The 27,220-nt window shown below is 28.5% G+C and overlaps 4 protein-coding genes across 4 annotated transcripts; all 4 read left to right on the top strand.

Moving 5' to 3' along the window:
• Positions 1 to 4,595: 4,595 nt before the first annotated feature.
• On the top strand, positions 4,596 to 6,435 carry LOC149495055 (cytochrome P450 71D9-like). Its single transcript, XM_089724179.1, has 2 exons — positions 4,596 to 5,541; positions 5,635 to 6,435. Exons 1-2 carry the CDS (start codon positions 4,636 to 4,638, stop codon positions 6,253 to 6,255), a joined length of 1,527 nt encoding a protein of 508 aa, XP_089580305.1. The 5' UTR covers positions 4,596 to 4,635; the 3' UTR covers positions 6,256 to 6,435.
• Positions 6,436 to 8,827: 2,392 nt separating this feature from the next.
• LOC105633100 (cytochrome P450 71D9) lies at positions 8,828 to 10,749 on the top strand. The gene is made up of 2 exons (XM_012215636.4): positions 8,828 to 9,922; positions 10,007 to 10,749. The coding sequence occupies exons 1-2, from the start codon at positions 8,963 to 8,965 to the stop codon at positions 10,631 to 10,633; spliced, it is 1,587 nt and encodes a 528-aa protein (XP_012071026.2). The 5' UTR covers positions 8,828 to 8,962; the 3' UTR covers positions 10,634 to 10,749.
• Positions 10,750 to 16,724: 5,975 nt separating this feature from the next.
• LOC105633298 (cytochrome P450 71D445) lies at positions 16,725 to 18,193 on the top strand. Its single transcript, XM_012215869.2, has 2 exons — positions 16,725 to 17,426; positions 17,564 to 18,193. The coding sequence occupies exons 1-2, from the start codon at positions 16,740 to 16,742 to the stop codon at positions 18,191 to 18,193; spliced, it is 1,317 nt and encodes a 438-aa protein (XP_012071259.2). The 5' UTR covers positions 16,725 to 16,739.
• Positions 18,194 to 22,796: 4,603 nt separating this feature from the next.
• On the top strand, positions 22,797 to 24,624 carry LOC105633297 (cytochrome P450 71D9). Its single transcript, XM_012215868.4, has 2 exons — positions 22,797 to 23,731; positions 23,836 to 24,624. Exons 1-2 carry the CDS (start codon positions 22,838 to 22,840, stop codon positions 24,457 to 24,459), a joined length of 1,518 nt encoding a protein of 505 aa, XP_012071258.1. The 5' UTR covers positions 22,797 to 22,837; the 3' UTR covers positions 24,460 to 24,624.
• Positions 24,625 to 27,220: the final 2,596 nt, after the last annotated feature.

Here is a 27,220-nt window from a genome sequence, read left to right as displayed (position 1 = left end):
GGATTTGAATGGTTTGGGCGGTTTGATCACCCCCAGTAAAACGAAGCTTTAAAGGGGAATATGAGAATTGAGAAGATTATTCAATATCCATTATCGAGTAAAGTGGAACAAAAATTATGTCGTAGCCCTAAAAGATTGAGCGGCCCATCGTTTCTTTAGGCCTAAAATGGCCCAATGAAACGTTAGTATCGGCTAATTTGATTGATCGAGAAAGATCTCTTTATTCTTATTATAAGATCGTGATTGGATCTGTATATGTTTAGTAAAAAGAAAAATCTTCTCATTTGAGAATTGGGAAGATTATTCAATATCCATTATCGAGTAAAGTGGAATAAAAATTATGCCAAAGCCATAAAAGATTGAGCGGCCCACCGTTTCTTTAGGCCTCAAATGACCAATGAAAGGTTAGTCTCGGCTAATTTCTCATCAAATAAGACAAATTACTAAATACCAATACAACGCTTTGCAAGGCTTAATTTCACTCGAGGTATTTTAAATATAGGCATTATCACTATCGGTCTCTCAATTTTAATTTGTAACGGTAAAATTTTTAAATATCTATTTGTATAACCGTAAATTGAATTTGACTTGATTTTCAGTGTGGTAAAACCAAAAAGTTGATACTGACTTAATTTAGCAATAGAGATATTAAAATGTACTTAATCATAAGCTAAATTATTTATTATCCATTATATTCTATTCTAGGAATGCAATAAAGTTTTTATTAGTTTGGGTATTTATAAAAACATATTTTTAATTTATAAATTAATTAGAAGTAATTAAAGTTTTGGTTAATAAGTATTCCAAAGTAACTTAGTATATAAAAACGACAAAAAAAAAAAAAAAAAGAAAGAAAGATAATAATAGAATTAGGTTAAGTTTTTATTGTAATATCATAAGAGCTGAATACAAAAACCTTAGCAGGAGTTTAAGCCTATATGGTCTTTTCTATTACCATTTTGAAAATAACATTACAATGACTATTAAGCTTAAAATCTTGAATGTGGGAATGGGAACAAAGTGTTTTACCTTAAAAATAAAAATTATTTGATCTTTTGGAAAAAAAAAAAAAAAAAGATAAGATTTACTGCATGATTTAAAAATAAAAAGATAAAATGAGAATGTGCAAATATATTTACTAATGGAGTAAAAAAGCAAGCATGTTTCATTGCTCTGTCTCAAAATTGTATATTTTTCTTGAAAAAAATAATTTGACATAAATGTTTTTCGAAAAGATTAAAATGTTCAAAACTTAGGAGCAAAAAAAAACTCAAGAAGTGAAATTTGCACAAGCTACTGTATACACATGTAAAAATCATTAAAAGAGATAGAAAAAAAAAAAAAACAAAAAAGTTTGTACAAATTTCAAAGACTATTAATTAGGCTCGAGAGAGAGATAATTTCGGTCAAAAAAAGGTTCCCAGCTTACAAGGCACACATGGAGATATTAAAAGACAAAACAATATCAGCTTTCCCGCGTCGCCTCACTGAAATCAGGTCAAATTCACTTTACTGTTACACAAACAAATATTTAAGAGTTTTATTATTATAAATTAAAATTGAGAGATGACACCGTGATAGTACGTATAATTAAAGGACTTCAGGTAAAATTAAGTCTGTTTTACAAAGACTCGAAATATTGAAACTTTTAAATTCAGGCCTATATATCATGACACGTAACATCTCATATCTACAAGATATTGTCCGCTTTGAATTAAATCTAATTGGATGAGTTTTGAATTTGAAAATAATCTGCATAATTTTATTTCTAAAAATGGCGACGCATCACTACTATATTATAAATATATTAGAACATGCTTTACATATTATAAATATATTAAATTGATTTTATAAAGACATAATACCTAAAATATCTTCTAACATCACCCATTATCCCCATACTCCCTCATATATGTCCTAATATCATTCTTTAACATCCTCATAATCTCTAAAATATTTCCTAATATCACCCATTAACTTCATCAAACAACAATCAATCATGTATAATTTGATTGATCTTTTTATTTATGTGAAGAGTGAGAGCTCAAATTTAAATATTTTCAAACATAAAAGTTTTCACTAATTTAATTATTTAATATTATAATAATTATCATTTGTCCGGTATGGAGACTGACATCTCTATTTGCTCCGCACCCATACATCAAACGGTTGCCTCTACTGGGAGCTCTATTGCTTATTTTGTTCAAATTGAAGCAGATAACCAGAAAGTATCACGCAAGAATTTTCTTACAAACCAAACAGAAGTCATCCTTGAAGAATTTAATCAAACGCTGCGCCAGCAAATCCATTGAACCATCAAGTAGAGCCAAAATAAGCAATTTTGTCTTGCTATGAAAAATTGAAAATCAGAGTACCTACTTGAACATAATATCATCACACACAATTGAAAATCAACTTTGGTTGGATTCGTTGACGGATAGCTTTCTTCAATAACTTTAAGAGTTTATTTGATAAAAATAGAATTATCATTTTGCTCTGTTTGTTTCTAAATAATAAGTTGCCGAAAAATATTTTTCATTATTTGGATCACTAACATTATATTTGGATCAGAGTTTTTTTACGGAATTATAATAGATTTATATGAATTTATTATTTATATTTAGAAATTAATTTATTTTAGTTTTATATAAAAAGTTGATGAAAAATACAATATTTTCCTGCAAAACCTTTTTTTTTTTTTTTAAAGTTATTTTTCATGGAACAAATGAAAACCTTTTAGAAATTAAATTACGGAACTTGTCATATATTTTCTAGTTCAAATCTCAAAATAGAAGATCTTCAACTACCAATTCAATTTATCAAATCCCATTATTTGCTTTATATATTTTATGCTGGCCTTTGTTTAATCACACCACCGCATTGTTTTTTGGACTATAACACATATTTAATTGCAATGCATGAAAAACATGAACAACAAAAGTCGTTGCAAGACTCAGAGGGAATAAATAAAAACTATGTAGCAAATAAATTAAATATAAAAACTTCGTCCTCTATAATCTTTTTTTAGGCTTATTGCGAATTAACTTGTTCTATTTGATAAATTTATTATTAATAATAATCTATATTAAATTCTTATATCATAGCAGTCGCCTGCAATAGCGTCCGGCTTCGGCTGCCTTCCAACCCAAAAATAGTGATGCATCTTTTTTCCTGCAGAGTTGTTGTAACTGACTTAGTAGCTGCCGTTTTGGAACTTGGATATAAATTAAAGGTACAGGAGGATGCTAAATTTTCTATACGACACAATGGACTTTCTCAATATGATAAACTGGAGCATGAGGAGAAATTGCGGGAGACAAATTTGAATTTAGGAAACGACTTAAGCTAAGTACAGTACATTTTATTTTATTTTTTACATATTTATATAAAATTGATTCAACGAAAATGTGTCGGAGTTGATTTAATTAAAAATGTTTGATTATAACTAACGTTACTTTGGTTTTATTTATTATTATCAAAACCAGAAGAAAAATTTAAAAATTAAATAGACCTCAAGACATGTCTATAACATGGCTATATATATATAATTAAAATAAAATTAATAATATCGTTAATATAACGTTATCATTCTAAAAAAATGAAACCCTTCGATTTCTTTTTTTTTTTTAATAATTAATCATAGATTTATTATATTCATTATTTTTAATAATTAATAGTCACAATAGAAAAAACAAGAAGAAGTGGCTTTTTATTAGTCTTCAGACATAATTTACGTTCTAAAAGCAATTAACAAATTTTATTTATTTTTTTTATAAATTATAATTGCAGTAAAATATCATTCCATGACTTATTGAGTAATTTTATTAGTTACAATTCAAGAAATGGATCATCCTCTTTTAAACTTTCAATTAATTAAAATAATTAATCATTTTGTTCTATACATACTTCGTCAAATCCACAAATCAAGAGAGATAGCTTCCACGCAAAACATCCACAAACCAAGCATCTCTAATAGCTTCAACGCAAAAATACACACAACAAAAAAATTATACTAGCTATTACTTTCAAAATATTTTAACAACAAGTAAGACTTCCAATTCAAAATTTTACATCTGTATAATCTTTCTAATCTTAAAAGTAAAAAATTGTTAAAATTTTTGTAACGGAGCACTAGTTCAAAGACCAAGCATGGTTAAAAATTGTTACGCTGGAAGAGTCGTCCCTATGTGGACCCTACAACATTCAAACCGAACATAATCGGGAGTCCAGTGAACTTTCGGACACTGGAGGTTATAAACAAAATAAAAAGAGAAAACAGTATTTAAATTAAGCTAGGATTGAACTTATAACATGATGTGTTTAGAAGCATGCATCAGCTTGTTGAAATTAAGTGTTTGATATAAATTTTAATGAAAAAAAAATTAACACACGTAAAACGTTTAAATTTTAAATCTCTTACAGTGCTTCAACCGATCCATTGTCAATTGACTTTTCAAAATTTGAAGGAAAAAAAAAAACCTTCAACATAATGTAATCTGAATGCAGAGAGCCGCCTACCAAGGCTTAATATAATATAATACGTCACCGTACCAAGCATATGACTCCTATAAATATGGATGATGAACATTTTGCAGCAAATCATCAATCCATATCAATACCTAGAGCATTTTCATCATGGAAAGCCAATTCCTTTCTTTTCCATTCCTTTTCACCTTCCTAGTACTTCTCTTGACGGTATTAAGATTATGGAAAAAATGGGGAAAAAACTCAGCTCTAAATCTACCTCCAGGGCCATGGAAATTGCCTATAATGGGCAGCATGCATCATTTATCTGGCTCCTCGTTACCCCATGTCCGTCTGAGAGACTTGGCCAAAGAGCATGGGCCTATTATGCACCTTCAGCTCGGCGAAGTCACGAACATTGTTGTTTCTTCGCCTGAAACTGCTAAAGCAGTGATGAAAACCCATGATCACATTTTTGCTCAAAGACCCTTTCTCCTTGCAGCAAATATAATGGCTTATAATTCAACTGATCTTGCTTTTGCGCCCTATGGAGATTATTGGAGACAAATGCGAAAAATCTGCACCCAAGAAATGCTGTCTAATAAACGGGTGCAGTCATTCGGATTAATAAGAGAAGAAGAAGTATCAAAATTAATTGCAGAACTTTCTTCTCGTGCAGGGTCAACAGTTAACTTTAGCAAAATGTTCAATTCTGTGACTTACAATATCATTCAAAGAGTAGCTATTGGTAAGCTGTGGAAAGGAGAAGAAGTAGTCATTCCAGCTATCAAGAAATTGATAGAAGCTTCCGGAGGTTTTAGTCTTTCTGATGTATACCCTTCAATCAAATTGCTTCATAAAATTAGCACTACGAAGTTTAAGCTACAGAGAGCTCATAAAGAAGCAGATCGGATATTCCAGAACATTATTGATGAACACAGGGCTAGAAGGGCATCAAGAGCTAAATCTGGTGCAAAGAATGAAGAAGAAGATCTAATAGATGTCCTTTTGCAAGCTCAGTCTAAAGAAGACCTTGAATTCCCTATAACAGATGACAACATAAAAGCCGTTATCCTGGTTAGTGTTTTTGTTTTTTTATACATAAATACAAGTTTCTCATTGATGGAAAATATTGTTTTGCTTACTAACTTATGATAAAATCTATTTCAGGACGTCTTGTCTGGTGGTAGTGACACATCAGCTAATACTGTAGTATGGGTGATGTCAGAATTGCAAAAAAATCCAGACGTGATGAAAAGAGTACAGTCTGAGGTAAGACAAGTGTTTAGTGAAAAGGGGTATGTGGATGAAGAAAGCATCGGAGAATTACATTACTTAAAAGCTGTTGTAAAAGAAACTATGAGGTTACGTCCTCCTGGAACAATACTTACCAGAGAATGTATGGAAGACTGTGTGATTAATGGTTACGACATTCCTTATAAATCTAGAATTATTATAAATGCATGGGCTCTTGGAAGAGATCCTGATTACTGGCCTGAAGCTGAGAGATTCAATCCGGACAGACTCTTGAATTCTTCAATTGATTATAAAGGAAACCATTTCGAGTTTCTTCCATTTGGTGCCGGGAGGAGAGTTTGTCCTGGAATATTATTCGGCATATCTAATGTTCAATTTCCTCTTGCCCGATTGCTATATCATTTTGATTGGAAACTTCCTAATGGAATGCAGCCAGAAGATCTTGACATGAACGCAAAGTATGGAATTGCAGTGACAAGGGCAAACGATCTCCAACTAATTCCCATACCATACCTTCCTGCAAAGGTGAAGTAAAATCTCAATGGAGCTTTTCTTTTTATGTTAGTTTGATATTTGCAGATGAGCGGATCCACATGTTTTTTTTTTTTTACCTGTGTTTGAAATAAATAAAAAAAATTAATTGTGTTATTTACAATAAAGAATTTGTAGTCTTGTTAGTTTCTATCCTTTGTTTTTTTTATCAGTCAAAGAAAAGTAGAGAAATACATTATTATTTGTTAAGCACAGAAATATCAGAAAATTATATGTGATTAATATTTAATTTATGTGTTTTCTGTTTAATCAACAAATTGGTAAAAACTTTCGCTGATCAAGACCATACTTGATTGAATTTTTCCTTTTTTTTTTTTTTTTTGGTTGTAGATGTAAGAACATATTCTAATTATTTAGAATATTATAAAAAATTTTAATATTATTATTTTTAAAAATATATATATTTAAAAATAATTATTTATAATAATTATCAATATGAGTAATATAATTCAAATAAAATATGACATCAAATCACTACAAATAATTATTTTTGAAATCAATACGAGTCAATATGATTATTCTTAATTTTTGATTCAAAATATATTTTTATGTTAATTAAGATTCGAAACTTAAAATTCTTGACACATTCATAAAAAAAAAAAAAAAAAAAAGATTTTAGTATCATTAAATTATTAAACTAATAAGTACTTCTCTCAGACTTAACATACATTATATTATATCTGATAATTAGCTCTAATTAAGTTATATATGTTATATGTTCGATAAAATTCTTTTTCCTGATATTAGATATTAAATGACTATTGGTTGTATAATTTATTTTCTATATTATTTTTTATTTTAGCTAAGAAAACGAAAATTAGGGATGATTTCTTTTAGCTAAGAATTAAAAATCATATTTGAATGGTATTTTTATGACGTTTACTGTATTTTTATGATATTTTCTGATCAAACTAATAAAAAAAAAATTTATTTAAAAAAAAGTAAGAGTATTTTTGTTTTCATGGATAAGACTTATTTATAAATGATATATGGATCCATTTATAAAAATGATTTTAAAATAAGGATATTTTTAACTATTCGATGAAAAAAATTTGCTTTTATTGATTTAGTCTAGACCAAGACTAAACAAATCAATATCTCCAACCATTCAATAGAAGAAAAAAAAAATAAAATATAGATGATTTTTTTAAAAATAAGGCCTGTCTCATCAAATCTTAAGAATGAGACATGTTTTCAATATATAGAATCATCCGTGTACCAAAACCAATCGAAATAAAAATCTTTTAGAAATTATTTTCAAATTATATTTTTTCTTAGGAAATAGTCCAAAATATTTTACTTTTTTTTTTTTTTTTTTTTGAAAACAAAGGAAAAATCATTTTCATTGGTACCTTACCGGAGCCATTTGCTAGTCACAAGCGAGTTGAGACCCGACTCCTTATTCAAACGTGACTCTCTCACGCCGAGTCATGCTTTGACTGGTGAATCCACCTTAATTTTCTTTGTCGTAATTGTTGTCTACAGCGAGAAATATCATCTTTTTTTTAATACCAGTTTGGTCTATAAGTAGAGCTATGAATCCGGTTGACGTAAATTTTTCGTAAAGAAATGACCAATCAAAAGCAATCACCAATAAAAATTTCTGGCCTGCATTATTTTCTACTTTGTACTGTAATTCAAGGATTGAATAGTAAATTCATCCCTGCATTTTTTTCTTGAAAAATCTCATCGCACTCTTTATATTTATTTTGATTAAGTGAACACTTTAATTCATAAAATTACACTTTTTAACAGTTTAATTTGAATCATTTAACACCTTAATTTAAAAAATTAGATTGATTTAACACTAAATTCAATAGTTAAAAATGTAAAAGAATTATTGTTTCAACAGTTTTATTAAGCACACATTAAGTCAATATTTTACGTATAAAAACTAAAAATTTAAAAAATTATTGTTGGTAATGTGAAAAAATTATTATAAAAAGTGAAATTTAGGGTGAGATATAATTATTTTTAGGTCAAACTTTAGGGCTTAATACTAATCAATTTGACCGTCACTCATTGGCGAAAAAGTCCTCAGCCATAAATGCAATCACTGGTATGAGACACGAATCAAGATGCTAACCCTTAGATCAGATCTCATTTGTTTATAATTTTTCAAATGACTTGCATAAGCAATTATGCAATGCTTCAAGAATATTAGAAGTCAACAAATTAATTCTTCTTAAAATTAAGATTAAATTCCAAATTTAATGGATGAAAGTTACAGGATGACTTCAACTTTTAAAAAATTGAAGCAGGAAGATAGGGTGGATCAACGAGCTTGACAAATTTGAATAAAGAACTATACTTGAGCTTCATCGAATATAGCTAAGAAAAATGGAGTTGAGCTTATGATATAATGTTCAAGAGCATGCATCAGCTTGTTGAAATTTAGTGTTTGAGATAATAAAAAAAAAAAAAAAAATGGACAAACATAAAATGATACACAGAGATATGCTGGGATTTCCATTCAATTAATTTAAAATTTTTCAACATACTTCAATCTATTCCTTGTCAATTCTTTTCGACAATATTAAGAAAAAAAAAGGACTAAAGACTGCAATAAATACCAAATAATACCTGAACATATTTCGAGTACGTACTGCAATTAGCCGCCGATCAAGACTTGATAAAATGAGATCAAAACTAAAACACGTTACCATATAATTAACTCCTATAAATATGGATGATGTACATTTTGCAGCAAATCAAACCATATCGATACCTGAGTATTTTCATCATGGAAAACCAATTCCCTTCCTTTCCATTCATTTTCACCTTCCTAGTATTTCTCTTCATGGTATTAAGATTATGGAAAAATTCCAAAAAAAACTCAGCTCCAAATCTTCCACCAGGGCCTTGGAAATTGCCTGTAATAGGCAGCATGCATCATTTATCCGGCTCTTTGTTACCCCATGTCCGCCTAAGAAATTTAGCCAACGAGTATGGACCTCTTATGCACCTTAAACTCGGCGAAGTCACAAACATAGTTGTTTCTTCACCTGAAACTGCTAAAGCAATTATGAAAACCCATGATCACATATTTGCTCAAAGACCCTTTCTCCTTGCAGCAAATATTATGGCTTATAACTCAACTGACCTTGCCTTCGCACCCTATGGAGATTATTGGAGACAAATGCGAAAAATCTGCACGCAAGAAATCCTATCTGCTAAACGCGTGCTGTCATTCGGATTAATAAGAGAAGAAGAAGTATCAAAATTCATTAGAGATCTTTCTTCTCGTGCAGGATCAACTGTTAACTTTAGCAGAATGTTCAATTCTGTGACTTACAATATCATTCAACGAGTAGCTATTGGCAAGCTATGGAAAGGAGAAGAAATAGTCATTCCAGCTTTCAAGAAATTGATAGAAGCTGCCGGAGGTTTTAGTCTTTCTGATTTATACCCTTCAATCAAATTGCTTCATAAAATTAGTACTACGAAGTTTAAACTACTGAGAGCTCATAAAGAAACAGACAAGTTATTCCAAAACATTATTGATGAACATAGAGCTAGAAAGGCATCAAGAGCTAAATCAGGTGCAAAAAATGAAGAAGAAGACATAATAGATGTCCTTCTGCAAGCTCAATCTGAAGAAGAACTTGAATACCCTATAACAGATGACAACATAAAAGCAGTTATCATGGTTAGTACATATTTTTATAAATACTAACTTCTCATGTATGAAAAATAGGGTTTTTACTTATTAAACTTGACAAACTTATTTCAGGACGTCTTATCTGGTGGTACTGACACATCAGCCACCACTGTCGTATGGGCGATGTCAGAATTGCTGAAAAATCCAGACGTGATGAAAAGAGTACAAACTGAGGTAAGACAGGTTTTCAGTAAAAAAGGGTATGTGGATGAAGAAAGCATCGGGGAATTACACTACTTAAAAGCTGTTGTCAAAGAAACTATGAGACTACACCCGACTGGTGCAGTACTTACCAGAGAATGCAGGGAAGACTGTGTTATTAATGGTTATGACATTCCTTATAAATCTAGAATCATTATAAATGCATGGGCTCTTGGAAGAGATCCTGATTACTGGCCTGAAGCTGAGAGATTCAATCCAGACAGATTCTTGAATTCTTCAATTGATTATAAAGGAAAACATTTCGAGTTTCTTCCATTTGGTGCCGGGAGGAGAATTTGCCCTGGAATATTATTCGGCATATCTAATGTTCAATTTCCTCTTGCCCGATTGCTATATCATTTTGATTGGAAACTTCCTAACGGAATGCGGCCAGAAGATCTTGACATGAATGAAAAGTATGGAATTGCAGTGAGAAGGGCAAATGATCTCCAACTAATTCCCATTCCATGCTTTCCTCCACAGCCACAGGTGAAGTAAAATCTAAACGGAGCTTTTGATGGTCAAAGTATTGTACGTAAATTATCAGTTGGATATGGCAAATTATGTAATATAATTAAGGAGAAAGTCAATAAAAAGTTTATAATAATTATATATGCGTTTGATAAAATTCTATCTGTAGTTTTATTAGATATTAAAATGGCTATTGACTTTTACAATTTATATTTTATATATTATAATTTATCTTATATTTTTTTATTATCAGATTGTATACTATCATTGATTAGTCAATGCTTAATAACTGACTGGTCTTCTGAAGGAGACCGTGTCATGCCCTTGACCCGTGTGTAGCATTTTGCATTTTATACTTAACTAATGAAAAATAAAAAAAAAAACACGCTGGTGGTTTCCATTCAACGACAGCGTTTTAACTTTGTCCTCTAGTTCTCTCTGAGTTTCCGAAAACTGAATTACCTTCGAGTAAGAAGAAAGAGATATGGTGGTGACGATAAAAACGATGTCGTTTACTTTGGATCGGGTGGACATTTTCCTTTGTTTGTCGGATAAAAAATAAATTTTCTTGTTGGTCTCTCTTTCAGCCTCTCAATGATTAATTTGTTTCTCTACTTGACAAAGGCCCATAAAGTTTGAGCCTACATAATTACTTAATAATAAGTTAAAAAGGGAATGCAAAAACCGGCCCATTTCCAAAAGTTTTACATGACAATTTTTACCCACCACAATTTTACATACCGAATTCTACCATTTACCGCATTTCACAAAGGTGTGTAAACAAATGAAAGAGAACATAGGGTAAGATATAAGGAGGTAACTAAATTATATTCAAATTAACACTTAAAGTCTTTTATAATTTAATAAATAATTATAACTTTCCTAATTTATATTTACTGTCAAATCATTCCGTTTAAAAAGTAAAAATTTTTCATCTGAATGGACTCGATTGTGAGACGAAAGCATAAATTATCTAGTATAAAACAATTTAAGTGTAAATATAAATATACTTAGGGACGATTTATATTTTACCACATGAGGTACTAGGAGGATTGAGAATATATATATATATATAATATATTATCTAGCATCTCCCTGACAAAAAAATTAGCTTTGTTTGTAAACAAACTAGACCATATGATATGAAATTAATTAATTAGCATTTTATTGGCTGTAATAATAGTTTTGAGTCAAAATTTATAATAGATAAAACAAAGGCTTTTACACTCCAAATGTCTTAAATCCAAATTCTATTCATATTGGGTTTCTATAATAAAAATGGAAGGAATCTCTTTATTATATAGTATATAATATTATTTCGGAAGTACATCCATTCATGCATTTTACAAGATTTGTATATATTTCTCGAGTTGTATTACTAACATAGGTTTAAGCATTAAAAATACTCTGAACTCAAGATGTTGTTGCAATAACACTTTGATTTGATCTTGCTGATACCCTATTTTTACCTTTTAGTTGCAATTTAACCCTAAAATCAAATATGAATTACAAATTATTAATGATTTAATATTAAATGTGGGTCTCTTAACCTAAACTTCTCTTTTACCCTCTTCTCATCCTCTTCCTTTCTCTATTTTTACTAATCTTCTTTGTTCCCAAAACCCAAATCCTCAAAATCCTACATCCATTCTGTTGTACAACATTTGATAAAATCAAAATACATCTCTCACCGATTTCTCCATGGATCTCTCTATTGACTACTTTCCATTTTCTTGTTCAATTTTCTGTTCTAGAACAAAATGCAAATCAAAACAATTTTCTTCATAAAATTCGGATCTAAAAAAATATTATTCTATATTTTGAATCCATTCATTGCTTATACATATAAAGCTTTCCTTATTTTCATAGTAGAGTTCGCCATCATCAACTACCCCAAAAAGAAATGGAGAGTGTACGTAGTTCATGCCTTACACCAAGTCTAGTAAACATAAACTCCAGCAGAATTGTTTAAACACTTGCTTAGACGGAACTAAGTCTTCAATGCTTCTATGCTTTGAAGATGAAGGAGATGAAATTAATTTCCACTAACAGAGCTTCATCTAGAACAAATGAATCTCTAAAATATATCTGCTTCTACACCTCTAACCTAAATTCAATTTGTCGATAACCCAATTGGAGATATTGAGCCAATCAAGTGTGTTAGAAACTTTAATTATTTTTATTATATAACTTGTAAATATCAAACCCATTATTTTTCTTCTGCAAAAGCTTTAGTCTGATTACGTAAATGGAGAAATGAAGAAAGAGAGGAGCCTAGAAAAGAAAGTTTAGATTAAGAGACCCACGTTTAATATTAAATTATTAATAATTTTAACTCAAATTATTAATAATATTAAAAATTTTTTGATAATTCATATATATTTTTTTTCCTTCCTTACCAAACAAAGGACGAGGGAAATGTTTACTTGTACGTTACTGAAGTGTCAAATTTATGGAAAAGAAAAATGAGGAGAAAAAGATAAAACTAAGTAACTAACACGAAAAAAAGAAAAGGCTCATTACTCTCATTGCATGTTCCTCTTTCCATGAGTCAAATAAGGAGGCCTTGCCAAAAATTCAACCCATTAATCAAGCTCTGTTGGACGAAAAGATCCATCGGTCACTTCCAAAAGACCTGCATCAGTCAATTATGATTAATTTGATTTTTTTTTTTTTGATAAAAGAAATTTGCCATTTGCAGATAATTTTTTACAAATAATAATATGAACTTCGTTTCATTTTTAATAATTTTCGAAAATAAAAAGAAAAACTATATATTTCTTTTGTTTAACACTTTAAATTAAGCTATTTAGAGTCTATGAAATATCTTTTTACAAAATAATATGTATAATACTTTTTTTTTTAATAATTAAAATTTTAGTCAATTTGATGAACTAAGGTAAAGTTATTACTATAAAATTTTTTACTATTAACAACGGCTATTTTCACTGATAAAAAGGATAATTGATCGGCAACTTAAATTACCAACGGAGTGCTTACCGAATTTTATGATCGGTAATTGCCTTGTCAATAAAAATTACCTATCCAAAAAAAAAAAATTCAGTAAATGAATTATAAATTTTGGTTACTGATTTTTTCCTCGGTAATTTGTTGGTTAAATCATTTTGTATTTTGGTGTGTAACTGATTTGCAATTTTATGGTTGGATCGGTGTTTTATGGGTAATTGGATTGGTAAAAGAGCAGTTAGTAAAGTATTTAATTATTATTTTTTAAATTACTTTTTCTTTTTTGCTTAGTATTTCATTGGTAAAATTTGTTGAGATTCATTTTTTTTTCAAATAAAAAATCTATTTCGAATTACCTGTAACAAAACATTCAAATTGTTTACAAGTAAATATATAAATAAGCTAATGTTTATATAATATTAAACATAAACAAAAATTAGTGATGACATTAAATATAAACACACAAAAGTTTCAAATGTATAAAAGTAGTATTATGTTTAATTTTGTGTTTTGCTTTAAGAAAACAATATATTATCTTTCTTTTTGATTTGTTATATGAAGATGTTTCTGTTTTATATTTTTTTTTACTTCGAATTTAGATATTAGGTTGGGTATATAAGATAAATTTAATGGATTAGTTTCAATTTTTAATATTATAAGGTCTTTTAAGATTTTTTTTATAAGTTTTTTTCTGAATTTATTAATATAATAATATTTGCATTTGAAAATAAACTTAATTTTCTTTTCTGAAAATAAAATTAATTTGAGGCTCCGTTTGTTTCTGTACAATAACTTGCAGGAAAATAATTTTCATAATATTTTTAAAGAAAAAAATTTTTATAAAAAATATTTTTTAGCAAATTATTTGACGGAAACAAAGGCAGGATTACGAGGATGAACATTAAATATCATGAGAAAAAAATGGGAGATTATCTAGCCACTCCATGGAATCAAACATATAATAATTTAAGAAAAAAAACTTGGTTAGCTGGCATTATCTGACTAGTTAACGTTTTAAATTGAGTGCACAATGATAAAATAAATTAGTCCATAGCGTATTAATAATTTAATATTTGGTACCTCACGAATTTATGACCAAAAAACCTAGCTACTTAGCTTCATTTGACTAAATAAACTTTAAAATTCATATTAATGACGTAGCGTTTACGGCATACAAAAGTCAAATACATAAAAATGTGTTTGATTTTTTGATTATTTTTAATAAAAATTTATTTTTTACTAGTTTAGTCTATAAGTAAGTACATAGATCGAATCAAGTAAGTATGTATAGCTAGATATATAAATTTATTTTTATATTTTATCATTTTTTATAAAAAATTTTATGACACCCTTAATTTTGTAAGTACTTAATTTACTCCTAAAAATTAGGCATTTGGTAGCATTACACATCTATCCATACTAAGAAGAGCAACTTTTAATTGATTTAATTTGATTAATATAACATTCGGAATAACAATTTTCATATTTTTTTTTCAATTATCTAATAATTGATTTAATTTTACAAGTTAAAATATTAAATAAAATAATTTTATAAGTTGAGTGTTTGATGAATGTAATTCTATAAGTTGATATGTTGACTGCAACAAAATAAAAGTGAGATTGCCTAAAATTTTTTTCTTGTATATATATATATATATATATATATTACAATAATTAATTTAACTGGTTTAAAATCTATTTATATTTAAGAGTGATAAACACGAGGCTTCTAGAAAAACATTATCTCAACGTACGAATTTATTTTTAGTACCTATTACCATTCGTAATATTTATCATATTTGAGAAAATAATTACTTATCACATTTGTAGTTCCAAGGAGTAATAAATCATTTTTTTTTTCATGTTCACCCTTTGAAAATGACGAATAATTATTATTTTAATTTAATGATTTTTTTTAGAGAATTAGTATTAAATTAATGGCAATATAGTCAACTTACTCAACAATTTATTATAATTTTGACAAATTTAATAATTTTTTTAAAGGCCGTGAAATTCTAAATGTAATAAATATTATGTAATAAAGGTAGTAGTAGTTAAAAATGTAAATGGACTATTAAAGGTATATAATTGTTTGAATTTTTATGATGCGTATATATATTTTTAATTTTTAAAGTGAATATATTATTTTTTATTTTAATGTATTATTGATTAATTTTTAAAATAATATTAAATAAAAAATTATTATTTTTCAAACAACTAAAAATAAAATGATTCCATTAATAATTATTTTTATGAGATTAATAAAGTCTAAATATAATATGAATACAAATTATCTGTCTGTTGATATGAAAAACCTCCAAAATATAACTAACAAAATGAGTAACAAATTGAACTTCTATCATTAACAAAATTATCAAACACATCCAAACTAATTATTTAAATATAAATCATATCAGTTGGATGAATCAGCTAAATCAAACTTCAATTTACATGCTGCATAGGCTAACTAAATAAAAAATATTTCTTTTTTTTTTTTTTTCTGGATGATGGAAGTAATCAACTGTTAGAAAAGAATATAAAGTGAGAAAAATTTTTATTATTGTGATTGATCCCATCCATGGGCAAATTCAAATTTAAGCTATATATATATATATATATATATATATATATATATATATATATAATCCACTAGATAAACTATTAAATATTTTATCGTTTTCAATATGTGAAAGTCGAGATTGACTTATCTAAATTTAGTCTATGAATCCACGTATAAGGACAAAAACCAATAGAAATATTTTTTTACCGAAACAAAGGTGACTGACTATTGTCGAGTAAAAAAAAGAGTAATAATTATTCAAAATTTATATTTTAATTATTTTGGCTCTTAAGTTAGTCTTTAAACCTATAGTATAAATAAATCTAATCTGTGAAGGTAATTGTTGTGTTATTAAATTTTATTGAATATTACCCAAAATAGTTTAGTTCAGTGGTTGAAACTCATTACCAATATTTCTTTCCAACCCTTTTCGCCCTCCTAATATTTCTCTTTACGGTATTGAGAATATGGAGGAAAACGAAGAGCAAGCCAAATCTACCACCAGGCCCATGGAAGCTTCCCCTAATAGGAAGCCTGCACCATTTAGCTGGCGCCCCCTTAACCCATGTACGCCTAAGAGACTTAGCCAAAAAATACGGGCCCATTATGCACCTTCAACTCGGCGAAGTTACAACTATTTTCATTACTTCACCTGAAATTGCTAAAGAAGTCTTGAAAACCCTTGACATCGTTCTTGCTCGAAGGCCATTTCTGCAAGCGGTAAAACTTGTGACTTATAATTTTACTGACGTTGCATTTTCACCTTATGGAGAGTATTGGAGACAGCTACGAAAGATTTGCACAATGGAGCTGTTAACTGCAAAACGCGTGCAGTCATTTGGATCAATAAGACAAGAAGAAGGATCAAAACTCATTAGAGATATATCTTCTAATGCAGGATCACCGATCAACTTTAGCAAGATTTTGACTTCTTCGGGATATAAAATAATTTCAAGAGCAGCCTTTGGTCAGGTATGGAATGGAGAAGATGTATTCTTGAAAGCTGTTAATGATTTGACAGAAGAAAGTGCTGGTTTTAGTCTTGTTGATTTTTACCCTTCCAAGAAATTTCTTCAATTGTTTACTAGTTCAGGGCAAAAACTCCAGAGGGTTTTTCAGCAAGTAGATACGATAATGCAAAACATTATCGACAATCATAGAGCTAGAAAACGAGAAGCAAAATCTGGGGATGATGCTGAACTAGAAGATTTTGTAGACGTTCTTTTGAAAGTTCAGGAACAAAAAGATCTTGAACTCCCTTTAACAGATGACAACATGAAAGCAGTAATCTTTGTAAGTACAAAATCAAGTCTTATATATATATATATATATATTCCTCGCTTAACAAACCATTTTGTTTCTTTCACTTGTTTTGATTGCCTAAATTCACTTGTTTTAATTACTCATCAAGTGCGATAATTTCATTTCAGGACATGTTCTCAGCTGGCAGCGACTCATCATCTACAACTATAATATGGGCAATGTCAGAACTGGTAAAAAATCCAACAGTTATGGAAAAAGCACAGGCTGAAGTAAGACGAGTTTTCAGCAAAAAAGGACGCGTAGACGAAGAAGGTATTGAGGAATTACATTATTTGAAGGCGGTTGCCAAAGAAACTCTAAGATTACATGCTCCTGGACCTTTGCTTCTGCCAAGAGAATGTGCAGAGAACTGCGTGATTAACGATTTTGACATTCCTGCCAAATCTAGAATTGCCGTGAATTTTTGGGCAATTGGAAGAGATCCTCAATATTGGACAGAACCAGAGAGATTCAATCCAGAGAGATTCCTGGATTGTCCAGTCGATTATAATTATAAAGGAACTAACTATACATATTTGCCATTTGGTTCTGGAAGGAGGATTTGTCCAGGAATGTCGTTTGCCATAGCTAATATGGAGTTTACTCTGGCACAAATGCTATTCTATTTTGATTGGAAACTCCCAAACGGACTACCAGGAGAAAGTCTTGACATGACTGAAAAATTTGGAGTTACAGTAAGAAGGGAAAGTGATCTCATTTTAATTCCCTTCCCATACATTCCTGCATCAGTCAACTAGAATTCAAATTCATATGTTAATTTGATGTCTAAATAAATGTCCGTTACATTTTTGTTTGGAATAAATGAAATAAACATGTCACACCTTACCCTAGTGAAAACTAAAATAGAAAGAACTACAAAATTGAGGATATTACAGTAAATGAGCTTCATAAAAATAAGTTCTTCCATAAAGAAATGCAAACAAGCTTCCTCGACATGCATTGTTTAGCTCTTTCATTTCTTTTAGAACATTTTGGCAAAAAAAATTGGAGTGATATTATGCCAAGAGAGGGGTGAATGTTGTACAAAGTTTTATTGCTCGGTTATAATGTTGTGGGTTTTATTTATTTACTCTTATCTCAAGAGCGAAGGATTTAAGTTTATCCTAGTTGTTTTCAGTTGCTTTCCGGGTTTTATTTAACTGATTCAGGTCTTAGTTTGGGTTTATTGTGGAATCCTATTGATTTCGGTTAAATTTCTAAATTAGTTAAACTTTTATTTGATTTTCTATTTTTTAATAATATTAAGAAATTTTTTACTGATGAAAAAAAAATATTATATCCGTTCCATAATACTCGTTACATTTGGAATTCCAGGTTTCTTAAGAAAATCATTAAATTTGTCTAAGTTACAATAAATTATTGAGTAAATTGACTATATTACCCTTAATTTAATACTAATTCTCTAGGAAAACTATTAAATTGAAGTGATAATTATTGGTCATATACAAAGGATAAATATGAAAAAAATATTCATTACTCCTTGAAATCACAAATGTGACAAGTATTTTAAAATAAACTATCTTCTTAAATATGACAAGTATTATGCAACGAATGTAGTAATCAATTTACTCATAATTATTGTAATTTAAATAAATTTAATGATTTTTTAATGAGCGTAAAATTCTAAATGTTAGAAATATTATGATAGTAACATTTAAAAAACATACATAAATAATAGTATTTGAAATATACATATATGCCAAATGTACATATATGTATTACTGTCAAGTTGAATTGTCTAATTAACTGTTATGATATTACTGTCAAATCTAGAATTATTATGAAACTCAGTTTAACCAATAAAATATCAATAAAATTAACAGGTTATCGATCATACCCATAATTATTTTTTAAAATAGTCAAGGGTACCTATAATTTTATTGGTATTTTATTCGTCTAAAACTCGAGCAGTTTTAGTAATTTTATGCTTCAAGACAATTTTACTATTTGCTTCTTATAAAAACCAACAACAGGTTGATGAATCATATTCCTGATAATAAAATTAGAAAATAGTTATTCAATCTTATATAACATAATATATAAAAATAACAAAACGACGAAAAGAGATAAAATATAATAAGAAAAACGATAGAATTAAACAATCCTACATGTATTTTTTTTTTACATTGCATATGACTCTACAATAGAATTTGTTTCACCTTTTCATCATAGATAAATGTATTATGCAAAGGAAAGAGTTACTCCTATTGTGTTGTCCACGTTGTTCTTCCCATCTATTTAGACATTCAGTGGCTTGATAAAAATAAAATATAAAATGATTTTTTTTGCTAGTTTTTGAGCCTTCAATGATTAATTTATTGAAATTACTTGGATACTCTCGAGGGACTATTCACACGTCAAGCGAATAAATAATTATAATTTTAAAGTATTTTTACTTTTTAAGATTTTAACTCTTTTTTTTTTTTTTTTAGTAAATGATAATAATACCTTCATTTGTCCCAGGTGTCTTTGTTAAAATAGCTTAGTGCATAGACAGGTGCAGCAAGCAAGTGTTGTAATAATTTGTCTCTCTGCTTGGGGTGCGTGTTTAACAGGCTAATGAGAAAGGCCCATAACGTTTGGGCCTACAAGATTACCCTATTAAGTTTAAGTTTAGAACTTCAAAGAAAAAATGTTAAAAAGGAAATTCAAAAATAGGCCTATTTTCTAAAGTTTGGGCCTACAACTTATTTAAAGTCCAAATTCTACCATTTGTGAGGAAAAATCTTTCAAGAGCAATGTGACAAATTTGTTTATATATATATAATATATAATGAACTAAACGACAACATAGCCTCCTTATTTGACTGCTGACACAACAAAAGAAAAAACGGTTATTAGAAAAATATTTGTGGGGATCAAACAAAACTTTTTAAAATTTTATAGGGCCAAATATAATTTTTTATTTTTAAGGGATAATATAATTTTTCATAAGAAAAAAATATATATTTTAAAAATTTCTTCGGGCCATAGCACTTAAGTTTCTACATAGCTCCACGCAACCTAATTAATACGATATAATTATTCAATATAAATTAATCTTATAATTTATTATCCCAATGCCAATGAAATTTCAATTAAAAAAATTGAATTGAATTTAAAATTATATATATATATATATATATATATATATATATATATATATTCATGCGCGGCAGTTTTTGCTCAATTTGGATTGACTAAATTGATTTGGACAATTCAGACAGTTTGATGAATATCTCCATCTACAATACTCTTATATCATAACCGTATGAATAATTAATATTCGTTAAATTTACTAGATAATGGAAAAAATCTGAAATAATTAATTCTGAAAATTTGATATACCAACCATTCATTATACGAAGGTCTGAACGAATTATTGATATGTATTATTTTTTTTGAATTCTTAAAGGTTTATATAAAAAGATAAAAAATATATAATTTAACTAACCGTTCTTAAAAGAAAAAATTTATCTAGACGAGTATGTGGCTTTATTATGTACCAAACAAATGAAAATATTAATTTTTATTGAATGAGAGTCTTTTTTTACTATATATTTAGAAAAAAAATAAAATAGTAACAGTTATTAAACAGTCTTTTTTCTCACGGATTTCATTCATAAATGAGGCTACAAAACTGGTCTATTTAAATAATTTTCATTTTTAAAATGTATGAAAAAAAATTGGGACTACAATTTGAAATGAAAGAAGTAATATATAATAGGAGAAAAACTTATTTATACCCGATAGATGTACCAGCCTATATATTAAATCAATTATAAATAGTATTTTGATTAAAAAATATATATATTTCTAAGCATGCAATCGAAAAATAAAAAAATAAAATGACAATATTTGAAAAAAAAAAATTTAATTGATTTGGTATATGAAAACATCCCTTGTGTGCAAATTTTCTATCTAGTATATGCACGCAAAACATTATTTTAATTGGAGAGATTTTCTATATATCGAAATCAGAACTTAAAATATTAGGTCAATGATAGAGTTCTACCATTTGGTTGGATTATGACATTTGCTTTCTTGGTGATTGTGTTTTTGTTTGATTCCTTTATTTTACTTTTCTAATATAAAATATAGTATATGATTGAAACGTTCTTCTTAAATATTACTAATTTGTCATTCCATCTTCCATTGAACTAATTCTTTCACTATATATATAATATATATTTATAGAGTAGCAGTTTATCATTTTTATAATAGTTAGAAACTTAGAATTATAGTTTTTTTTTTTTTAAAAAAAAAAATTAGAATTCTACATTAAGTAATTACTTCCAGTTAATAATAATAAAATTTGATTTAATTGTATTGAATTTTATTTATATACAATATAGAAATATGAAATTTTAATTAAAATTTTTTGAAATTTATTTTTATTGAACATCTTATTTAACTCTCACTATTTTGTAAAAGCATACTTTGCATGTTATTACTCGTTTACTGTATTTTAATATATAAAAATATAATATTTAATAAAAATAAAAAAATTCATTAAATAAAAATTATAGAATAAACATTCTAATATGTAGTCAAGTACGTGACCAAAGTACATCTAATTGTAAATATTATATCTATAATATCTATCTATAATTTTTAATCAATTAGTAAAATAATTTTATATATATTCCATATTCGTACTTTTATATATATTCTAAATAATTTTCATCTATCAATAAATGTTTAGTAGATATAATTTTACAAATTTACAAATTTGAACGCTATCTAAAATAATTTTCAAAATTGAAGAGTTTAATAAGTTATTATATATATAAGAGTGAATTTATAAATTGTCCTACATTGTTATGCATGATTGGAAAATTCCTACAAATTGAGATAAAAAGTTAGCGTATACGTACCTTTCATTTGAAGGAAGCTTTATTATATATATTCTGCCAACAATAGATTGGTTTTTTCATTGTATTTGAAAGTAATGAACATAAAATTCATGTCTTGCAATGTATTTTTTTTTATTTTTTGATATATTAAATGTAAATCTTATTTTTAATTTATAGATCTATTAGTTTATAAGATTAAAATTTCTAAAATCTCTAATATCATGTTACTTCAATAGGATACAGATATTTAAATTTTTTTATATTTATACTTTTTGTGACCTGTATATGGTCCACTTTCTTCAACAAACCAAAATTTATTATTTTTGACATGTGAAAGACTGAAAGTATGTTTCGTTACAACATGTTCCTGATATGATATATTAATATATTATGATAAAAATATTAGGTCAATAATAGGCTTCTAAAAAGATTGTCAATTTACAGTTTATACTATGCTAGGAGGCTCTGTATATATAGATGATATGCAATGCACACCCATAACCATCTTCCCTTACTGAAAATATATACTTGCTTCCTGTTTTCACAATGGAGAACCAATATTTCCTTCCCTTTCCAACCCTTTTCGCCTTCCTGTTATTTCTTTTTATGGTATTGACACTATGGAGGAAGACGAAAAGCAAACCTAATCTACCACCAGGGCCATGGAAGCTTCCTCTGATAGGGAGCATGCACCATTTGGCTGGCCCCTCCTTACTCCATCATCGCGTAACAGAGCTGGCCAGAAAATACGGACCAATCATGCACCTTCAACTCGGCCAAGTTACAAATATTTTCATTTCTTCACCTGAAATCGCTAGAGAAGTCATGAAAACCCATGACCTCATATTTGCTACGAGGCCATCTCTAGTAGCAGTCCAACTTGTGACTTACAATTTTACAGACATTGCATTTGCACCTTATGGAGACTACTGGAGACAGATAAAAAAGATTTGCACAATGGAGCTGTTAACTGCAAAAAGGGTCCAGTTATTTGCACCGATAAGACAAGAAGAAGTATCAAAAGTCATTACTGATATCACTTCTAATGTAGGATCAACCATCAACTTTACCAACGTTTTGACTTCTTTGACGTATAAAATACTTTCGAGATCAACCATTGGTAAGATATTGAAGGGAGAAGAAGGATTCATTCGAGCTGTTATGGATTTGACAGAAGAAGGTGCTGGCTTTAATCTTGCTGATTTTTACCCTTCTATAAAACTTTTTCGAATGTTTGGTAGTTTAAAGCATAAACTCAAGAGGATTCATCAACAAGTAGATAAGATGATGCAAAATGTTATCGACGATCGTAGAGCTACAAAACGGGAATCTGGTGTTGATGATGAAGAAAGAGATATTGTAGATGTTCTTTTGAGAATTCAAGAACAAGGAGATCTTCAACTCCCTTTAACGGATGACAACATTAAAGCAGTCATCTTTGTAAGTATAAAAGCATGAAATTCATATGTATATATTCCTATGTAACAGAATGTGTTTCTTTCACTTGCTTTAATTACTCAAAGTTCGATAATTTTTTATTTTAGGACATGTTCTCAGCTGGCAGTGACTCATCAGCTGCAACTACAATATGGACAATGTCAGAGTTGCTAAAAAATCCATCAGTTATGGAAAAAGCACAAGCTGAAGTAAGACAAGTTTTCAAGAAAAAAGGACAGGTTGATGAAGAAGGTATGGAAGAATTACATTATTTGAAGGCGGCGGTCAAAGAAACTCTGAGACTACATGCTCCTGGACCTTTGGTTGTGCCAAGAGAATGTACAGAGAACTGTGTGATTGCGGGTTATGACATTCCTGCCAAATCTAGAATTAATGTGAATTCATGGGCGCTGGGAAGAGATCCTGAATATTGGACAGAACCAGAGAGATACTCTCCAGAGAGATTCTTAGATGGCTCAATCGATCATAAAGGAAATAATTTTACATATTTGCCATTTGGTTCTGGAAGGAGGCTTTGTCCAGGAATCTTGTTTGGGTTAACTAATATTGAGTTTATCCTAGCAAATTTGCTGTACTATTTTGATTGGAAACTCCCAAATGGACTACAACCAGAAGATCTTGACATGACTGAAGTTTTTGGATCTGCAGCTAGAAGGAAAAATGATCTCCTTGTAATTCCCTTCCAATACCTTCCTCCAGCAGTCAACTAGACTTTCAGAATAAGCTTTTTTATATGTCAAATTGATGTGATGTCTAAATAAATGAATGCTACTCTTTGTTTAGAACAAATGAATATGGGATCCCTTTAATCTGTAATGAGCTTCATAAAAATAAATTCTAAGCAGCTGCTTGCTAGTTGCTGCTTCCTTTATTTACCTCCATATTTTTTGTATTTGCTTATTTCCCTGAGCCAGCATTTTGTTTCGCTCTCCAAAAAATATTCCTTTTGGTACTTGTATTTCAGTGATCTTAATTATCTCTGATGCTCAGAAATTAAAGAATAAATTCTACATTTGCTTGTAGAATTTTTTAAAATTTTTTTTTAAAATTAAAGGGAAAATATGATCCATTTTTGTGAATTCTGACAAATTCGTTATGCTGTAAACACTTTTCCTTGTGGGGTAGAAACGTGCGTTTTGACTTTGTCGGCGGAAAGAATTTTTATTTGGTCCAAATAGGACGACAAAAGTAGGCCCATTTAACAGGCTAATGATAAAGGCCCATGAATTATGGGCCTGCAGATTAGTTTATTGAGTTCAAGTTTAGGACCTAAAGAGAACGCAAAAACAGGCCTATTTGCGAAAGTTTAATGAAGAATCAAATCAAAAAAGTTTGATGCAAAAACGAATAATTGAAAGTCTAAAATTTATTTTAAATTTTTTAAAAAATATTTATAATACAAATAGAAGGCAAAATTTGGATGTCTAAACTGTATAAAATTAGGAATTAGGTGAGCATCGCTTGACATGCGCTAATTAATTAGTAAGATAATCAGCAATTAAAATCTGAGAATGATAAACACGAGGAATGCAAAAGCAAAACTCACGGGATTTCAAAACATAATAAATTTTCTGAAATTTACATTTACTATTATATTTTCAATTTAAAACTAATTCATCCAATTATATAATATATAATTATGATAATTTCTCAACTCATTTTAATTGTAATGTGAAGGTATAGCCTATGTATAAATTATATGTTTAGCCTGAAAATGGATTTGAATCTTTCCAAGAGAAAAAAAAAAAAGAATTGATTCCATTCTGTGGTTTGGACTCTATGATTATAATTATTTTAATATATGAATTTTAGTCATGTCTGTTTTGGCTTTAACTGTTTTATCAATTCTAATCAATTTTTTTAATTTTATTACTCAATACCATGAAGTTATTTTTTCATTTCAAATCCAGCCTCCCTTTGCATTTTGTCAAATTAGTATTGATATTGCAGTTAAATATAACTAGTCGTGAAATATAAGTAGTCAATTAAAACAAAAAAAAAAAAAGGAGAAAAGTCAAAATTTTCTAAAAAAAGAAAAATAAAATGCTTCACAGAGAAAATGCTTTAAAAATTTTCTTTGTTTCAGCTTTCATATATATATATATATATATATATATATATATATATATATATATATATGTCTCATGAGATGGTAGATTATTGCAAAAATACGAGTACACATTTTAAAATTTCTTTAAGGAATAGTCTAATGTTAAATACATATATGACTAGACCCAAGTTCGAATCTCCTCTCTAATGATAAAAAAAAAGAACTCTTTAAAATTTCTTTCTGTATATTAATTTATCCATAGATTTTGTTTATTTACCAACAAAGATTCCGTCAGTAAATGTCCATTTTTTTTAGTCACCGTATAAAAATTGTTTTACATAGAAATTTATAATTACTGAAAATATTTAAAATTTGCAAATCGAACTAATTTATATTTGGAAATGTGACATTATCAACCACAAAATTTGTAACCCTTTGCAATTTAAATCTGTGTAATTTTCTTTTCTAACCCTCGTTAGCTTTTTCATCCTGAAATCTTAGGGTGAGATATTTCAAATTTATAATAGTAAAGAGATGATTTCAATTTCTACAAAAACAGATATGGTGGTTGGTCTGTTAAAGAAAAAAAAAAATCAATTTTATGTCCAAAACATCTCATAAAGATTTTTTCATTAATATTTTTTCATTAATTAATTAATAATTACTATTAATTAATTGATAATCACATGAGTAATTCAAAATTGGAACAAAATTTATCAACTGTTAAATATTTTTAATTAAAATAAATAATAATTAACAACGTGCAGGGAAATGTTTGCTTGTAATTTAACGAAACCAGACTTTTCTGCCATTTTTAAATCTTTTAGGAGCTTGGAAGCTATCCTTCCACAAGTACGAGGAAAAGAAAGCCAGCGAACAATTGGTTAAAAAAGAAAAACCATTGACGGAGATGTAGAATAAACATTTGCTGGAAACGAACATCCTATTGTGGGCTGCTAATATTTTGCGGAACCGGCGGCGGCCACGGCGGTGTAGGTGCTCCACTAAAACCTTCATACCGTTTTATTTATCTCCACATAATAGCCGCCGGAGAACAACACGACAAGGATGAGAAAAAATTTTGGCATGGCAGTGACAAGAGAAAATGATGTTTGCTTCATTCTCACGGCACATTCCTTCTTCCATATTTTATTTAGTACGTTAGTTTGATCTTTAAAAAAAAATGATATAACTTCAACAATAATTTCAATTGTCTCCAAGTAAAAGTTGACGTGTAACAATAAATTGGAAATAATATTTTAAATATATTTTCATTAGTTTGGTTATAGGATGAGCTCGAAAATCCGACCCAACAAAGTCATATAATCTGAAATTAAATTATCCTAGCAATATAGAATTTTTTTTGTACCATCTAAATATTATAATTTCATTTCTCCAAATTATTTTTTTTATTTATTGGG

This window comes from Jatropha curcas, chromosome 7 (assembly GCF_041381405.1).
Source record: "Jatropha curcas cultivar XTBG-Jc1 chromosome 7, XTBG_Jcur_1.0, whole genome shotgun sequence".
In the NCBI taxonomy this organism is placed as follows: domain Eukaryota; kingdom Viridiplantae; phylum Streptophyta; class Magnoliopsida; order Malpighiales; family Euphorbiaceae; genus Jatropha; species Jatropha curcas.
Note: the sequence above shows the minus strand (reverse complement) of the source record. Positions and strands in the feature narration are given on the sequence as shown.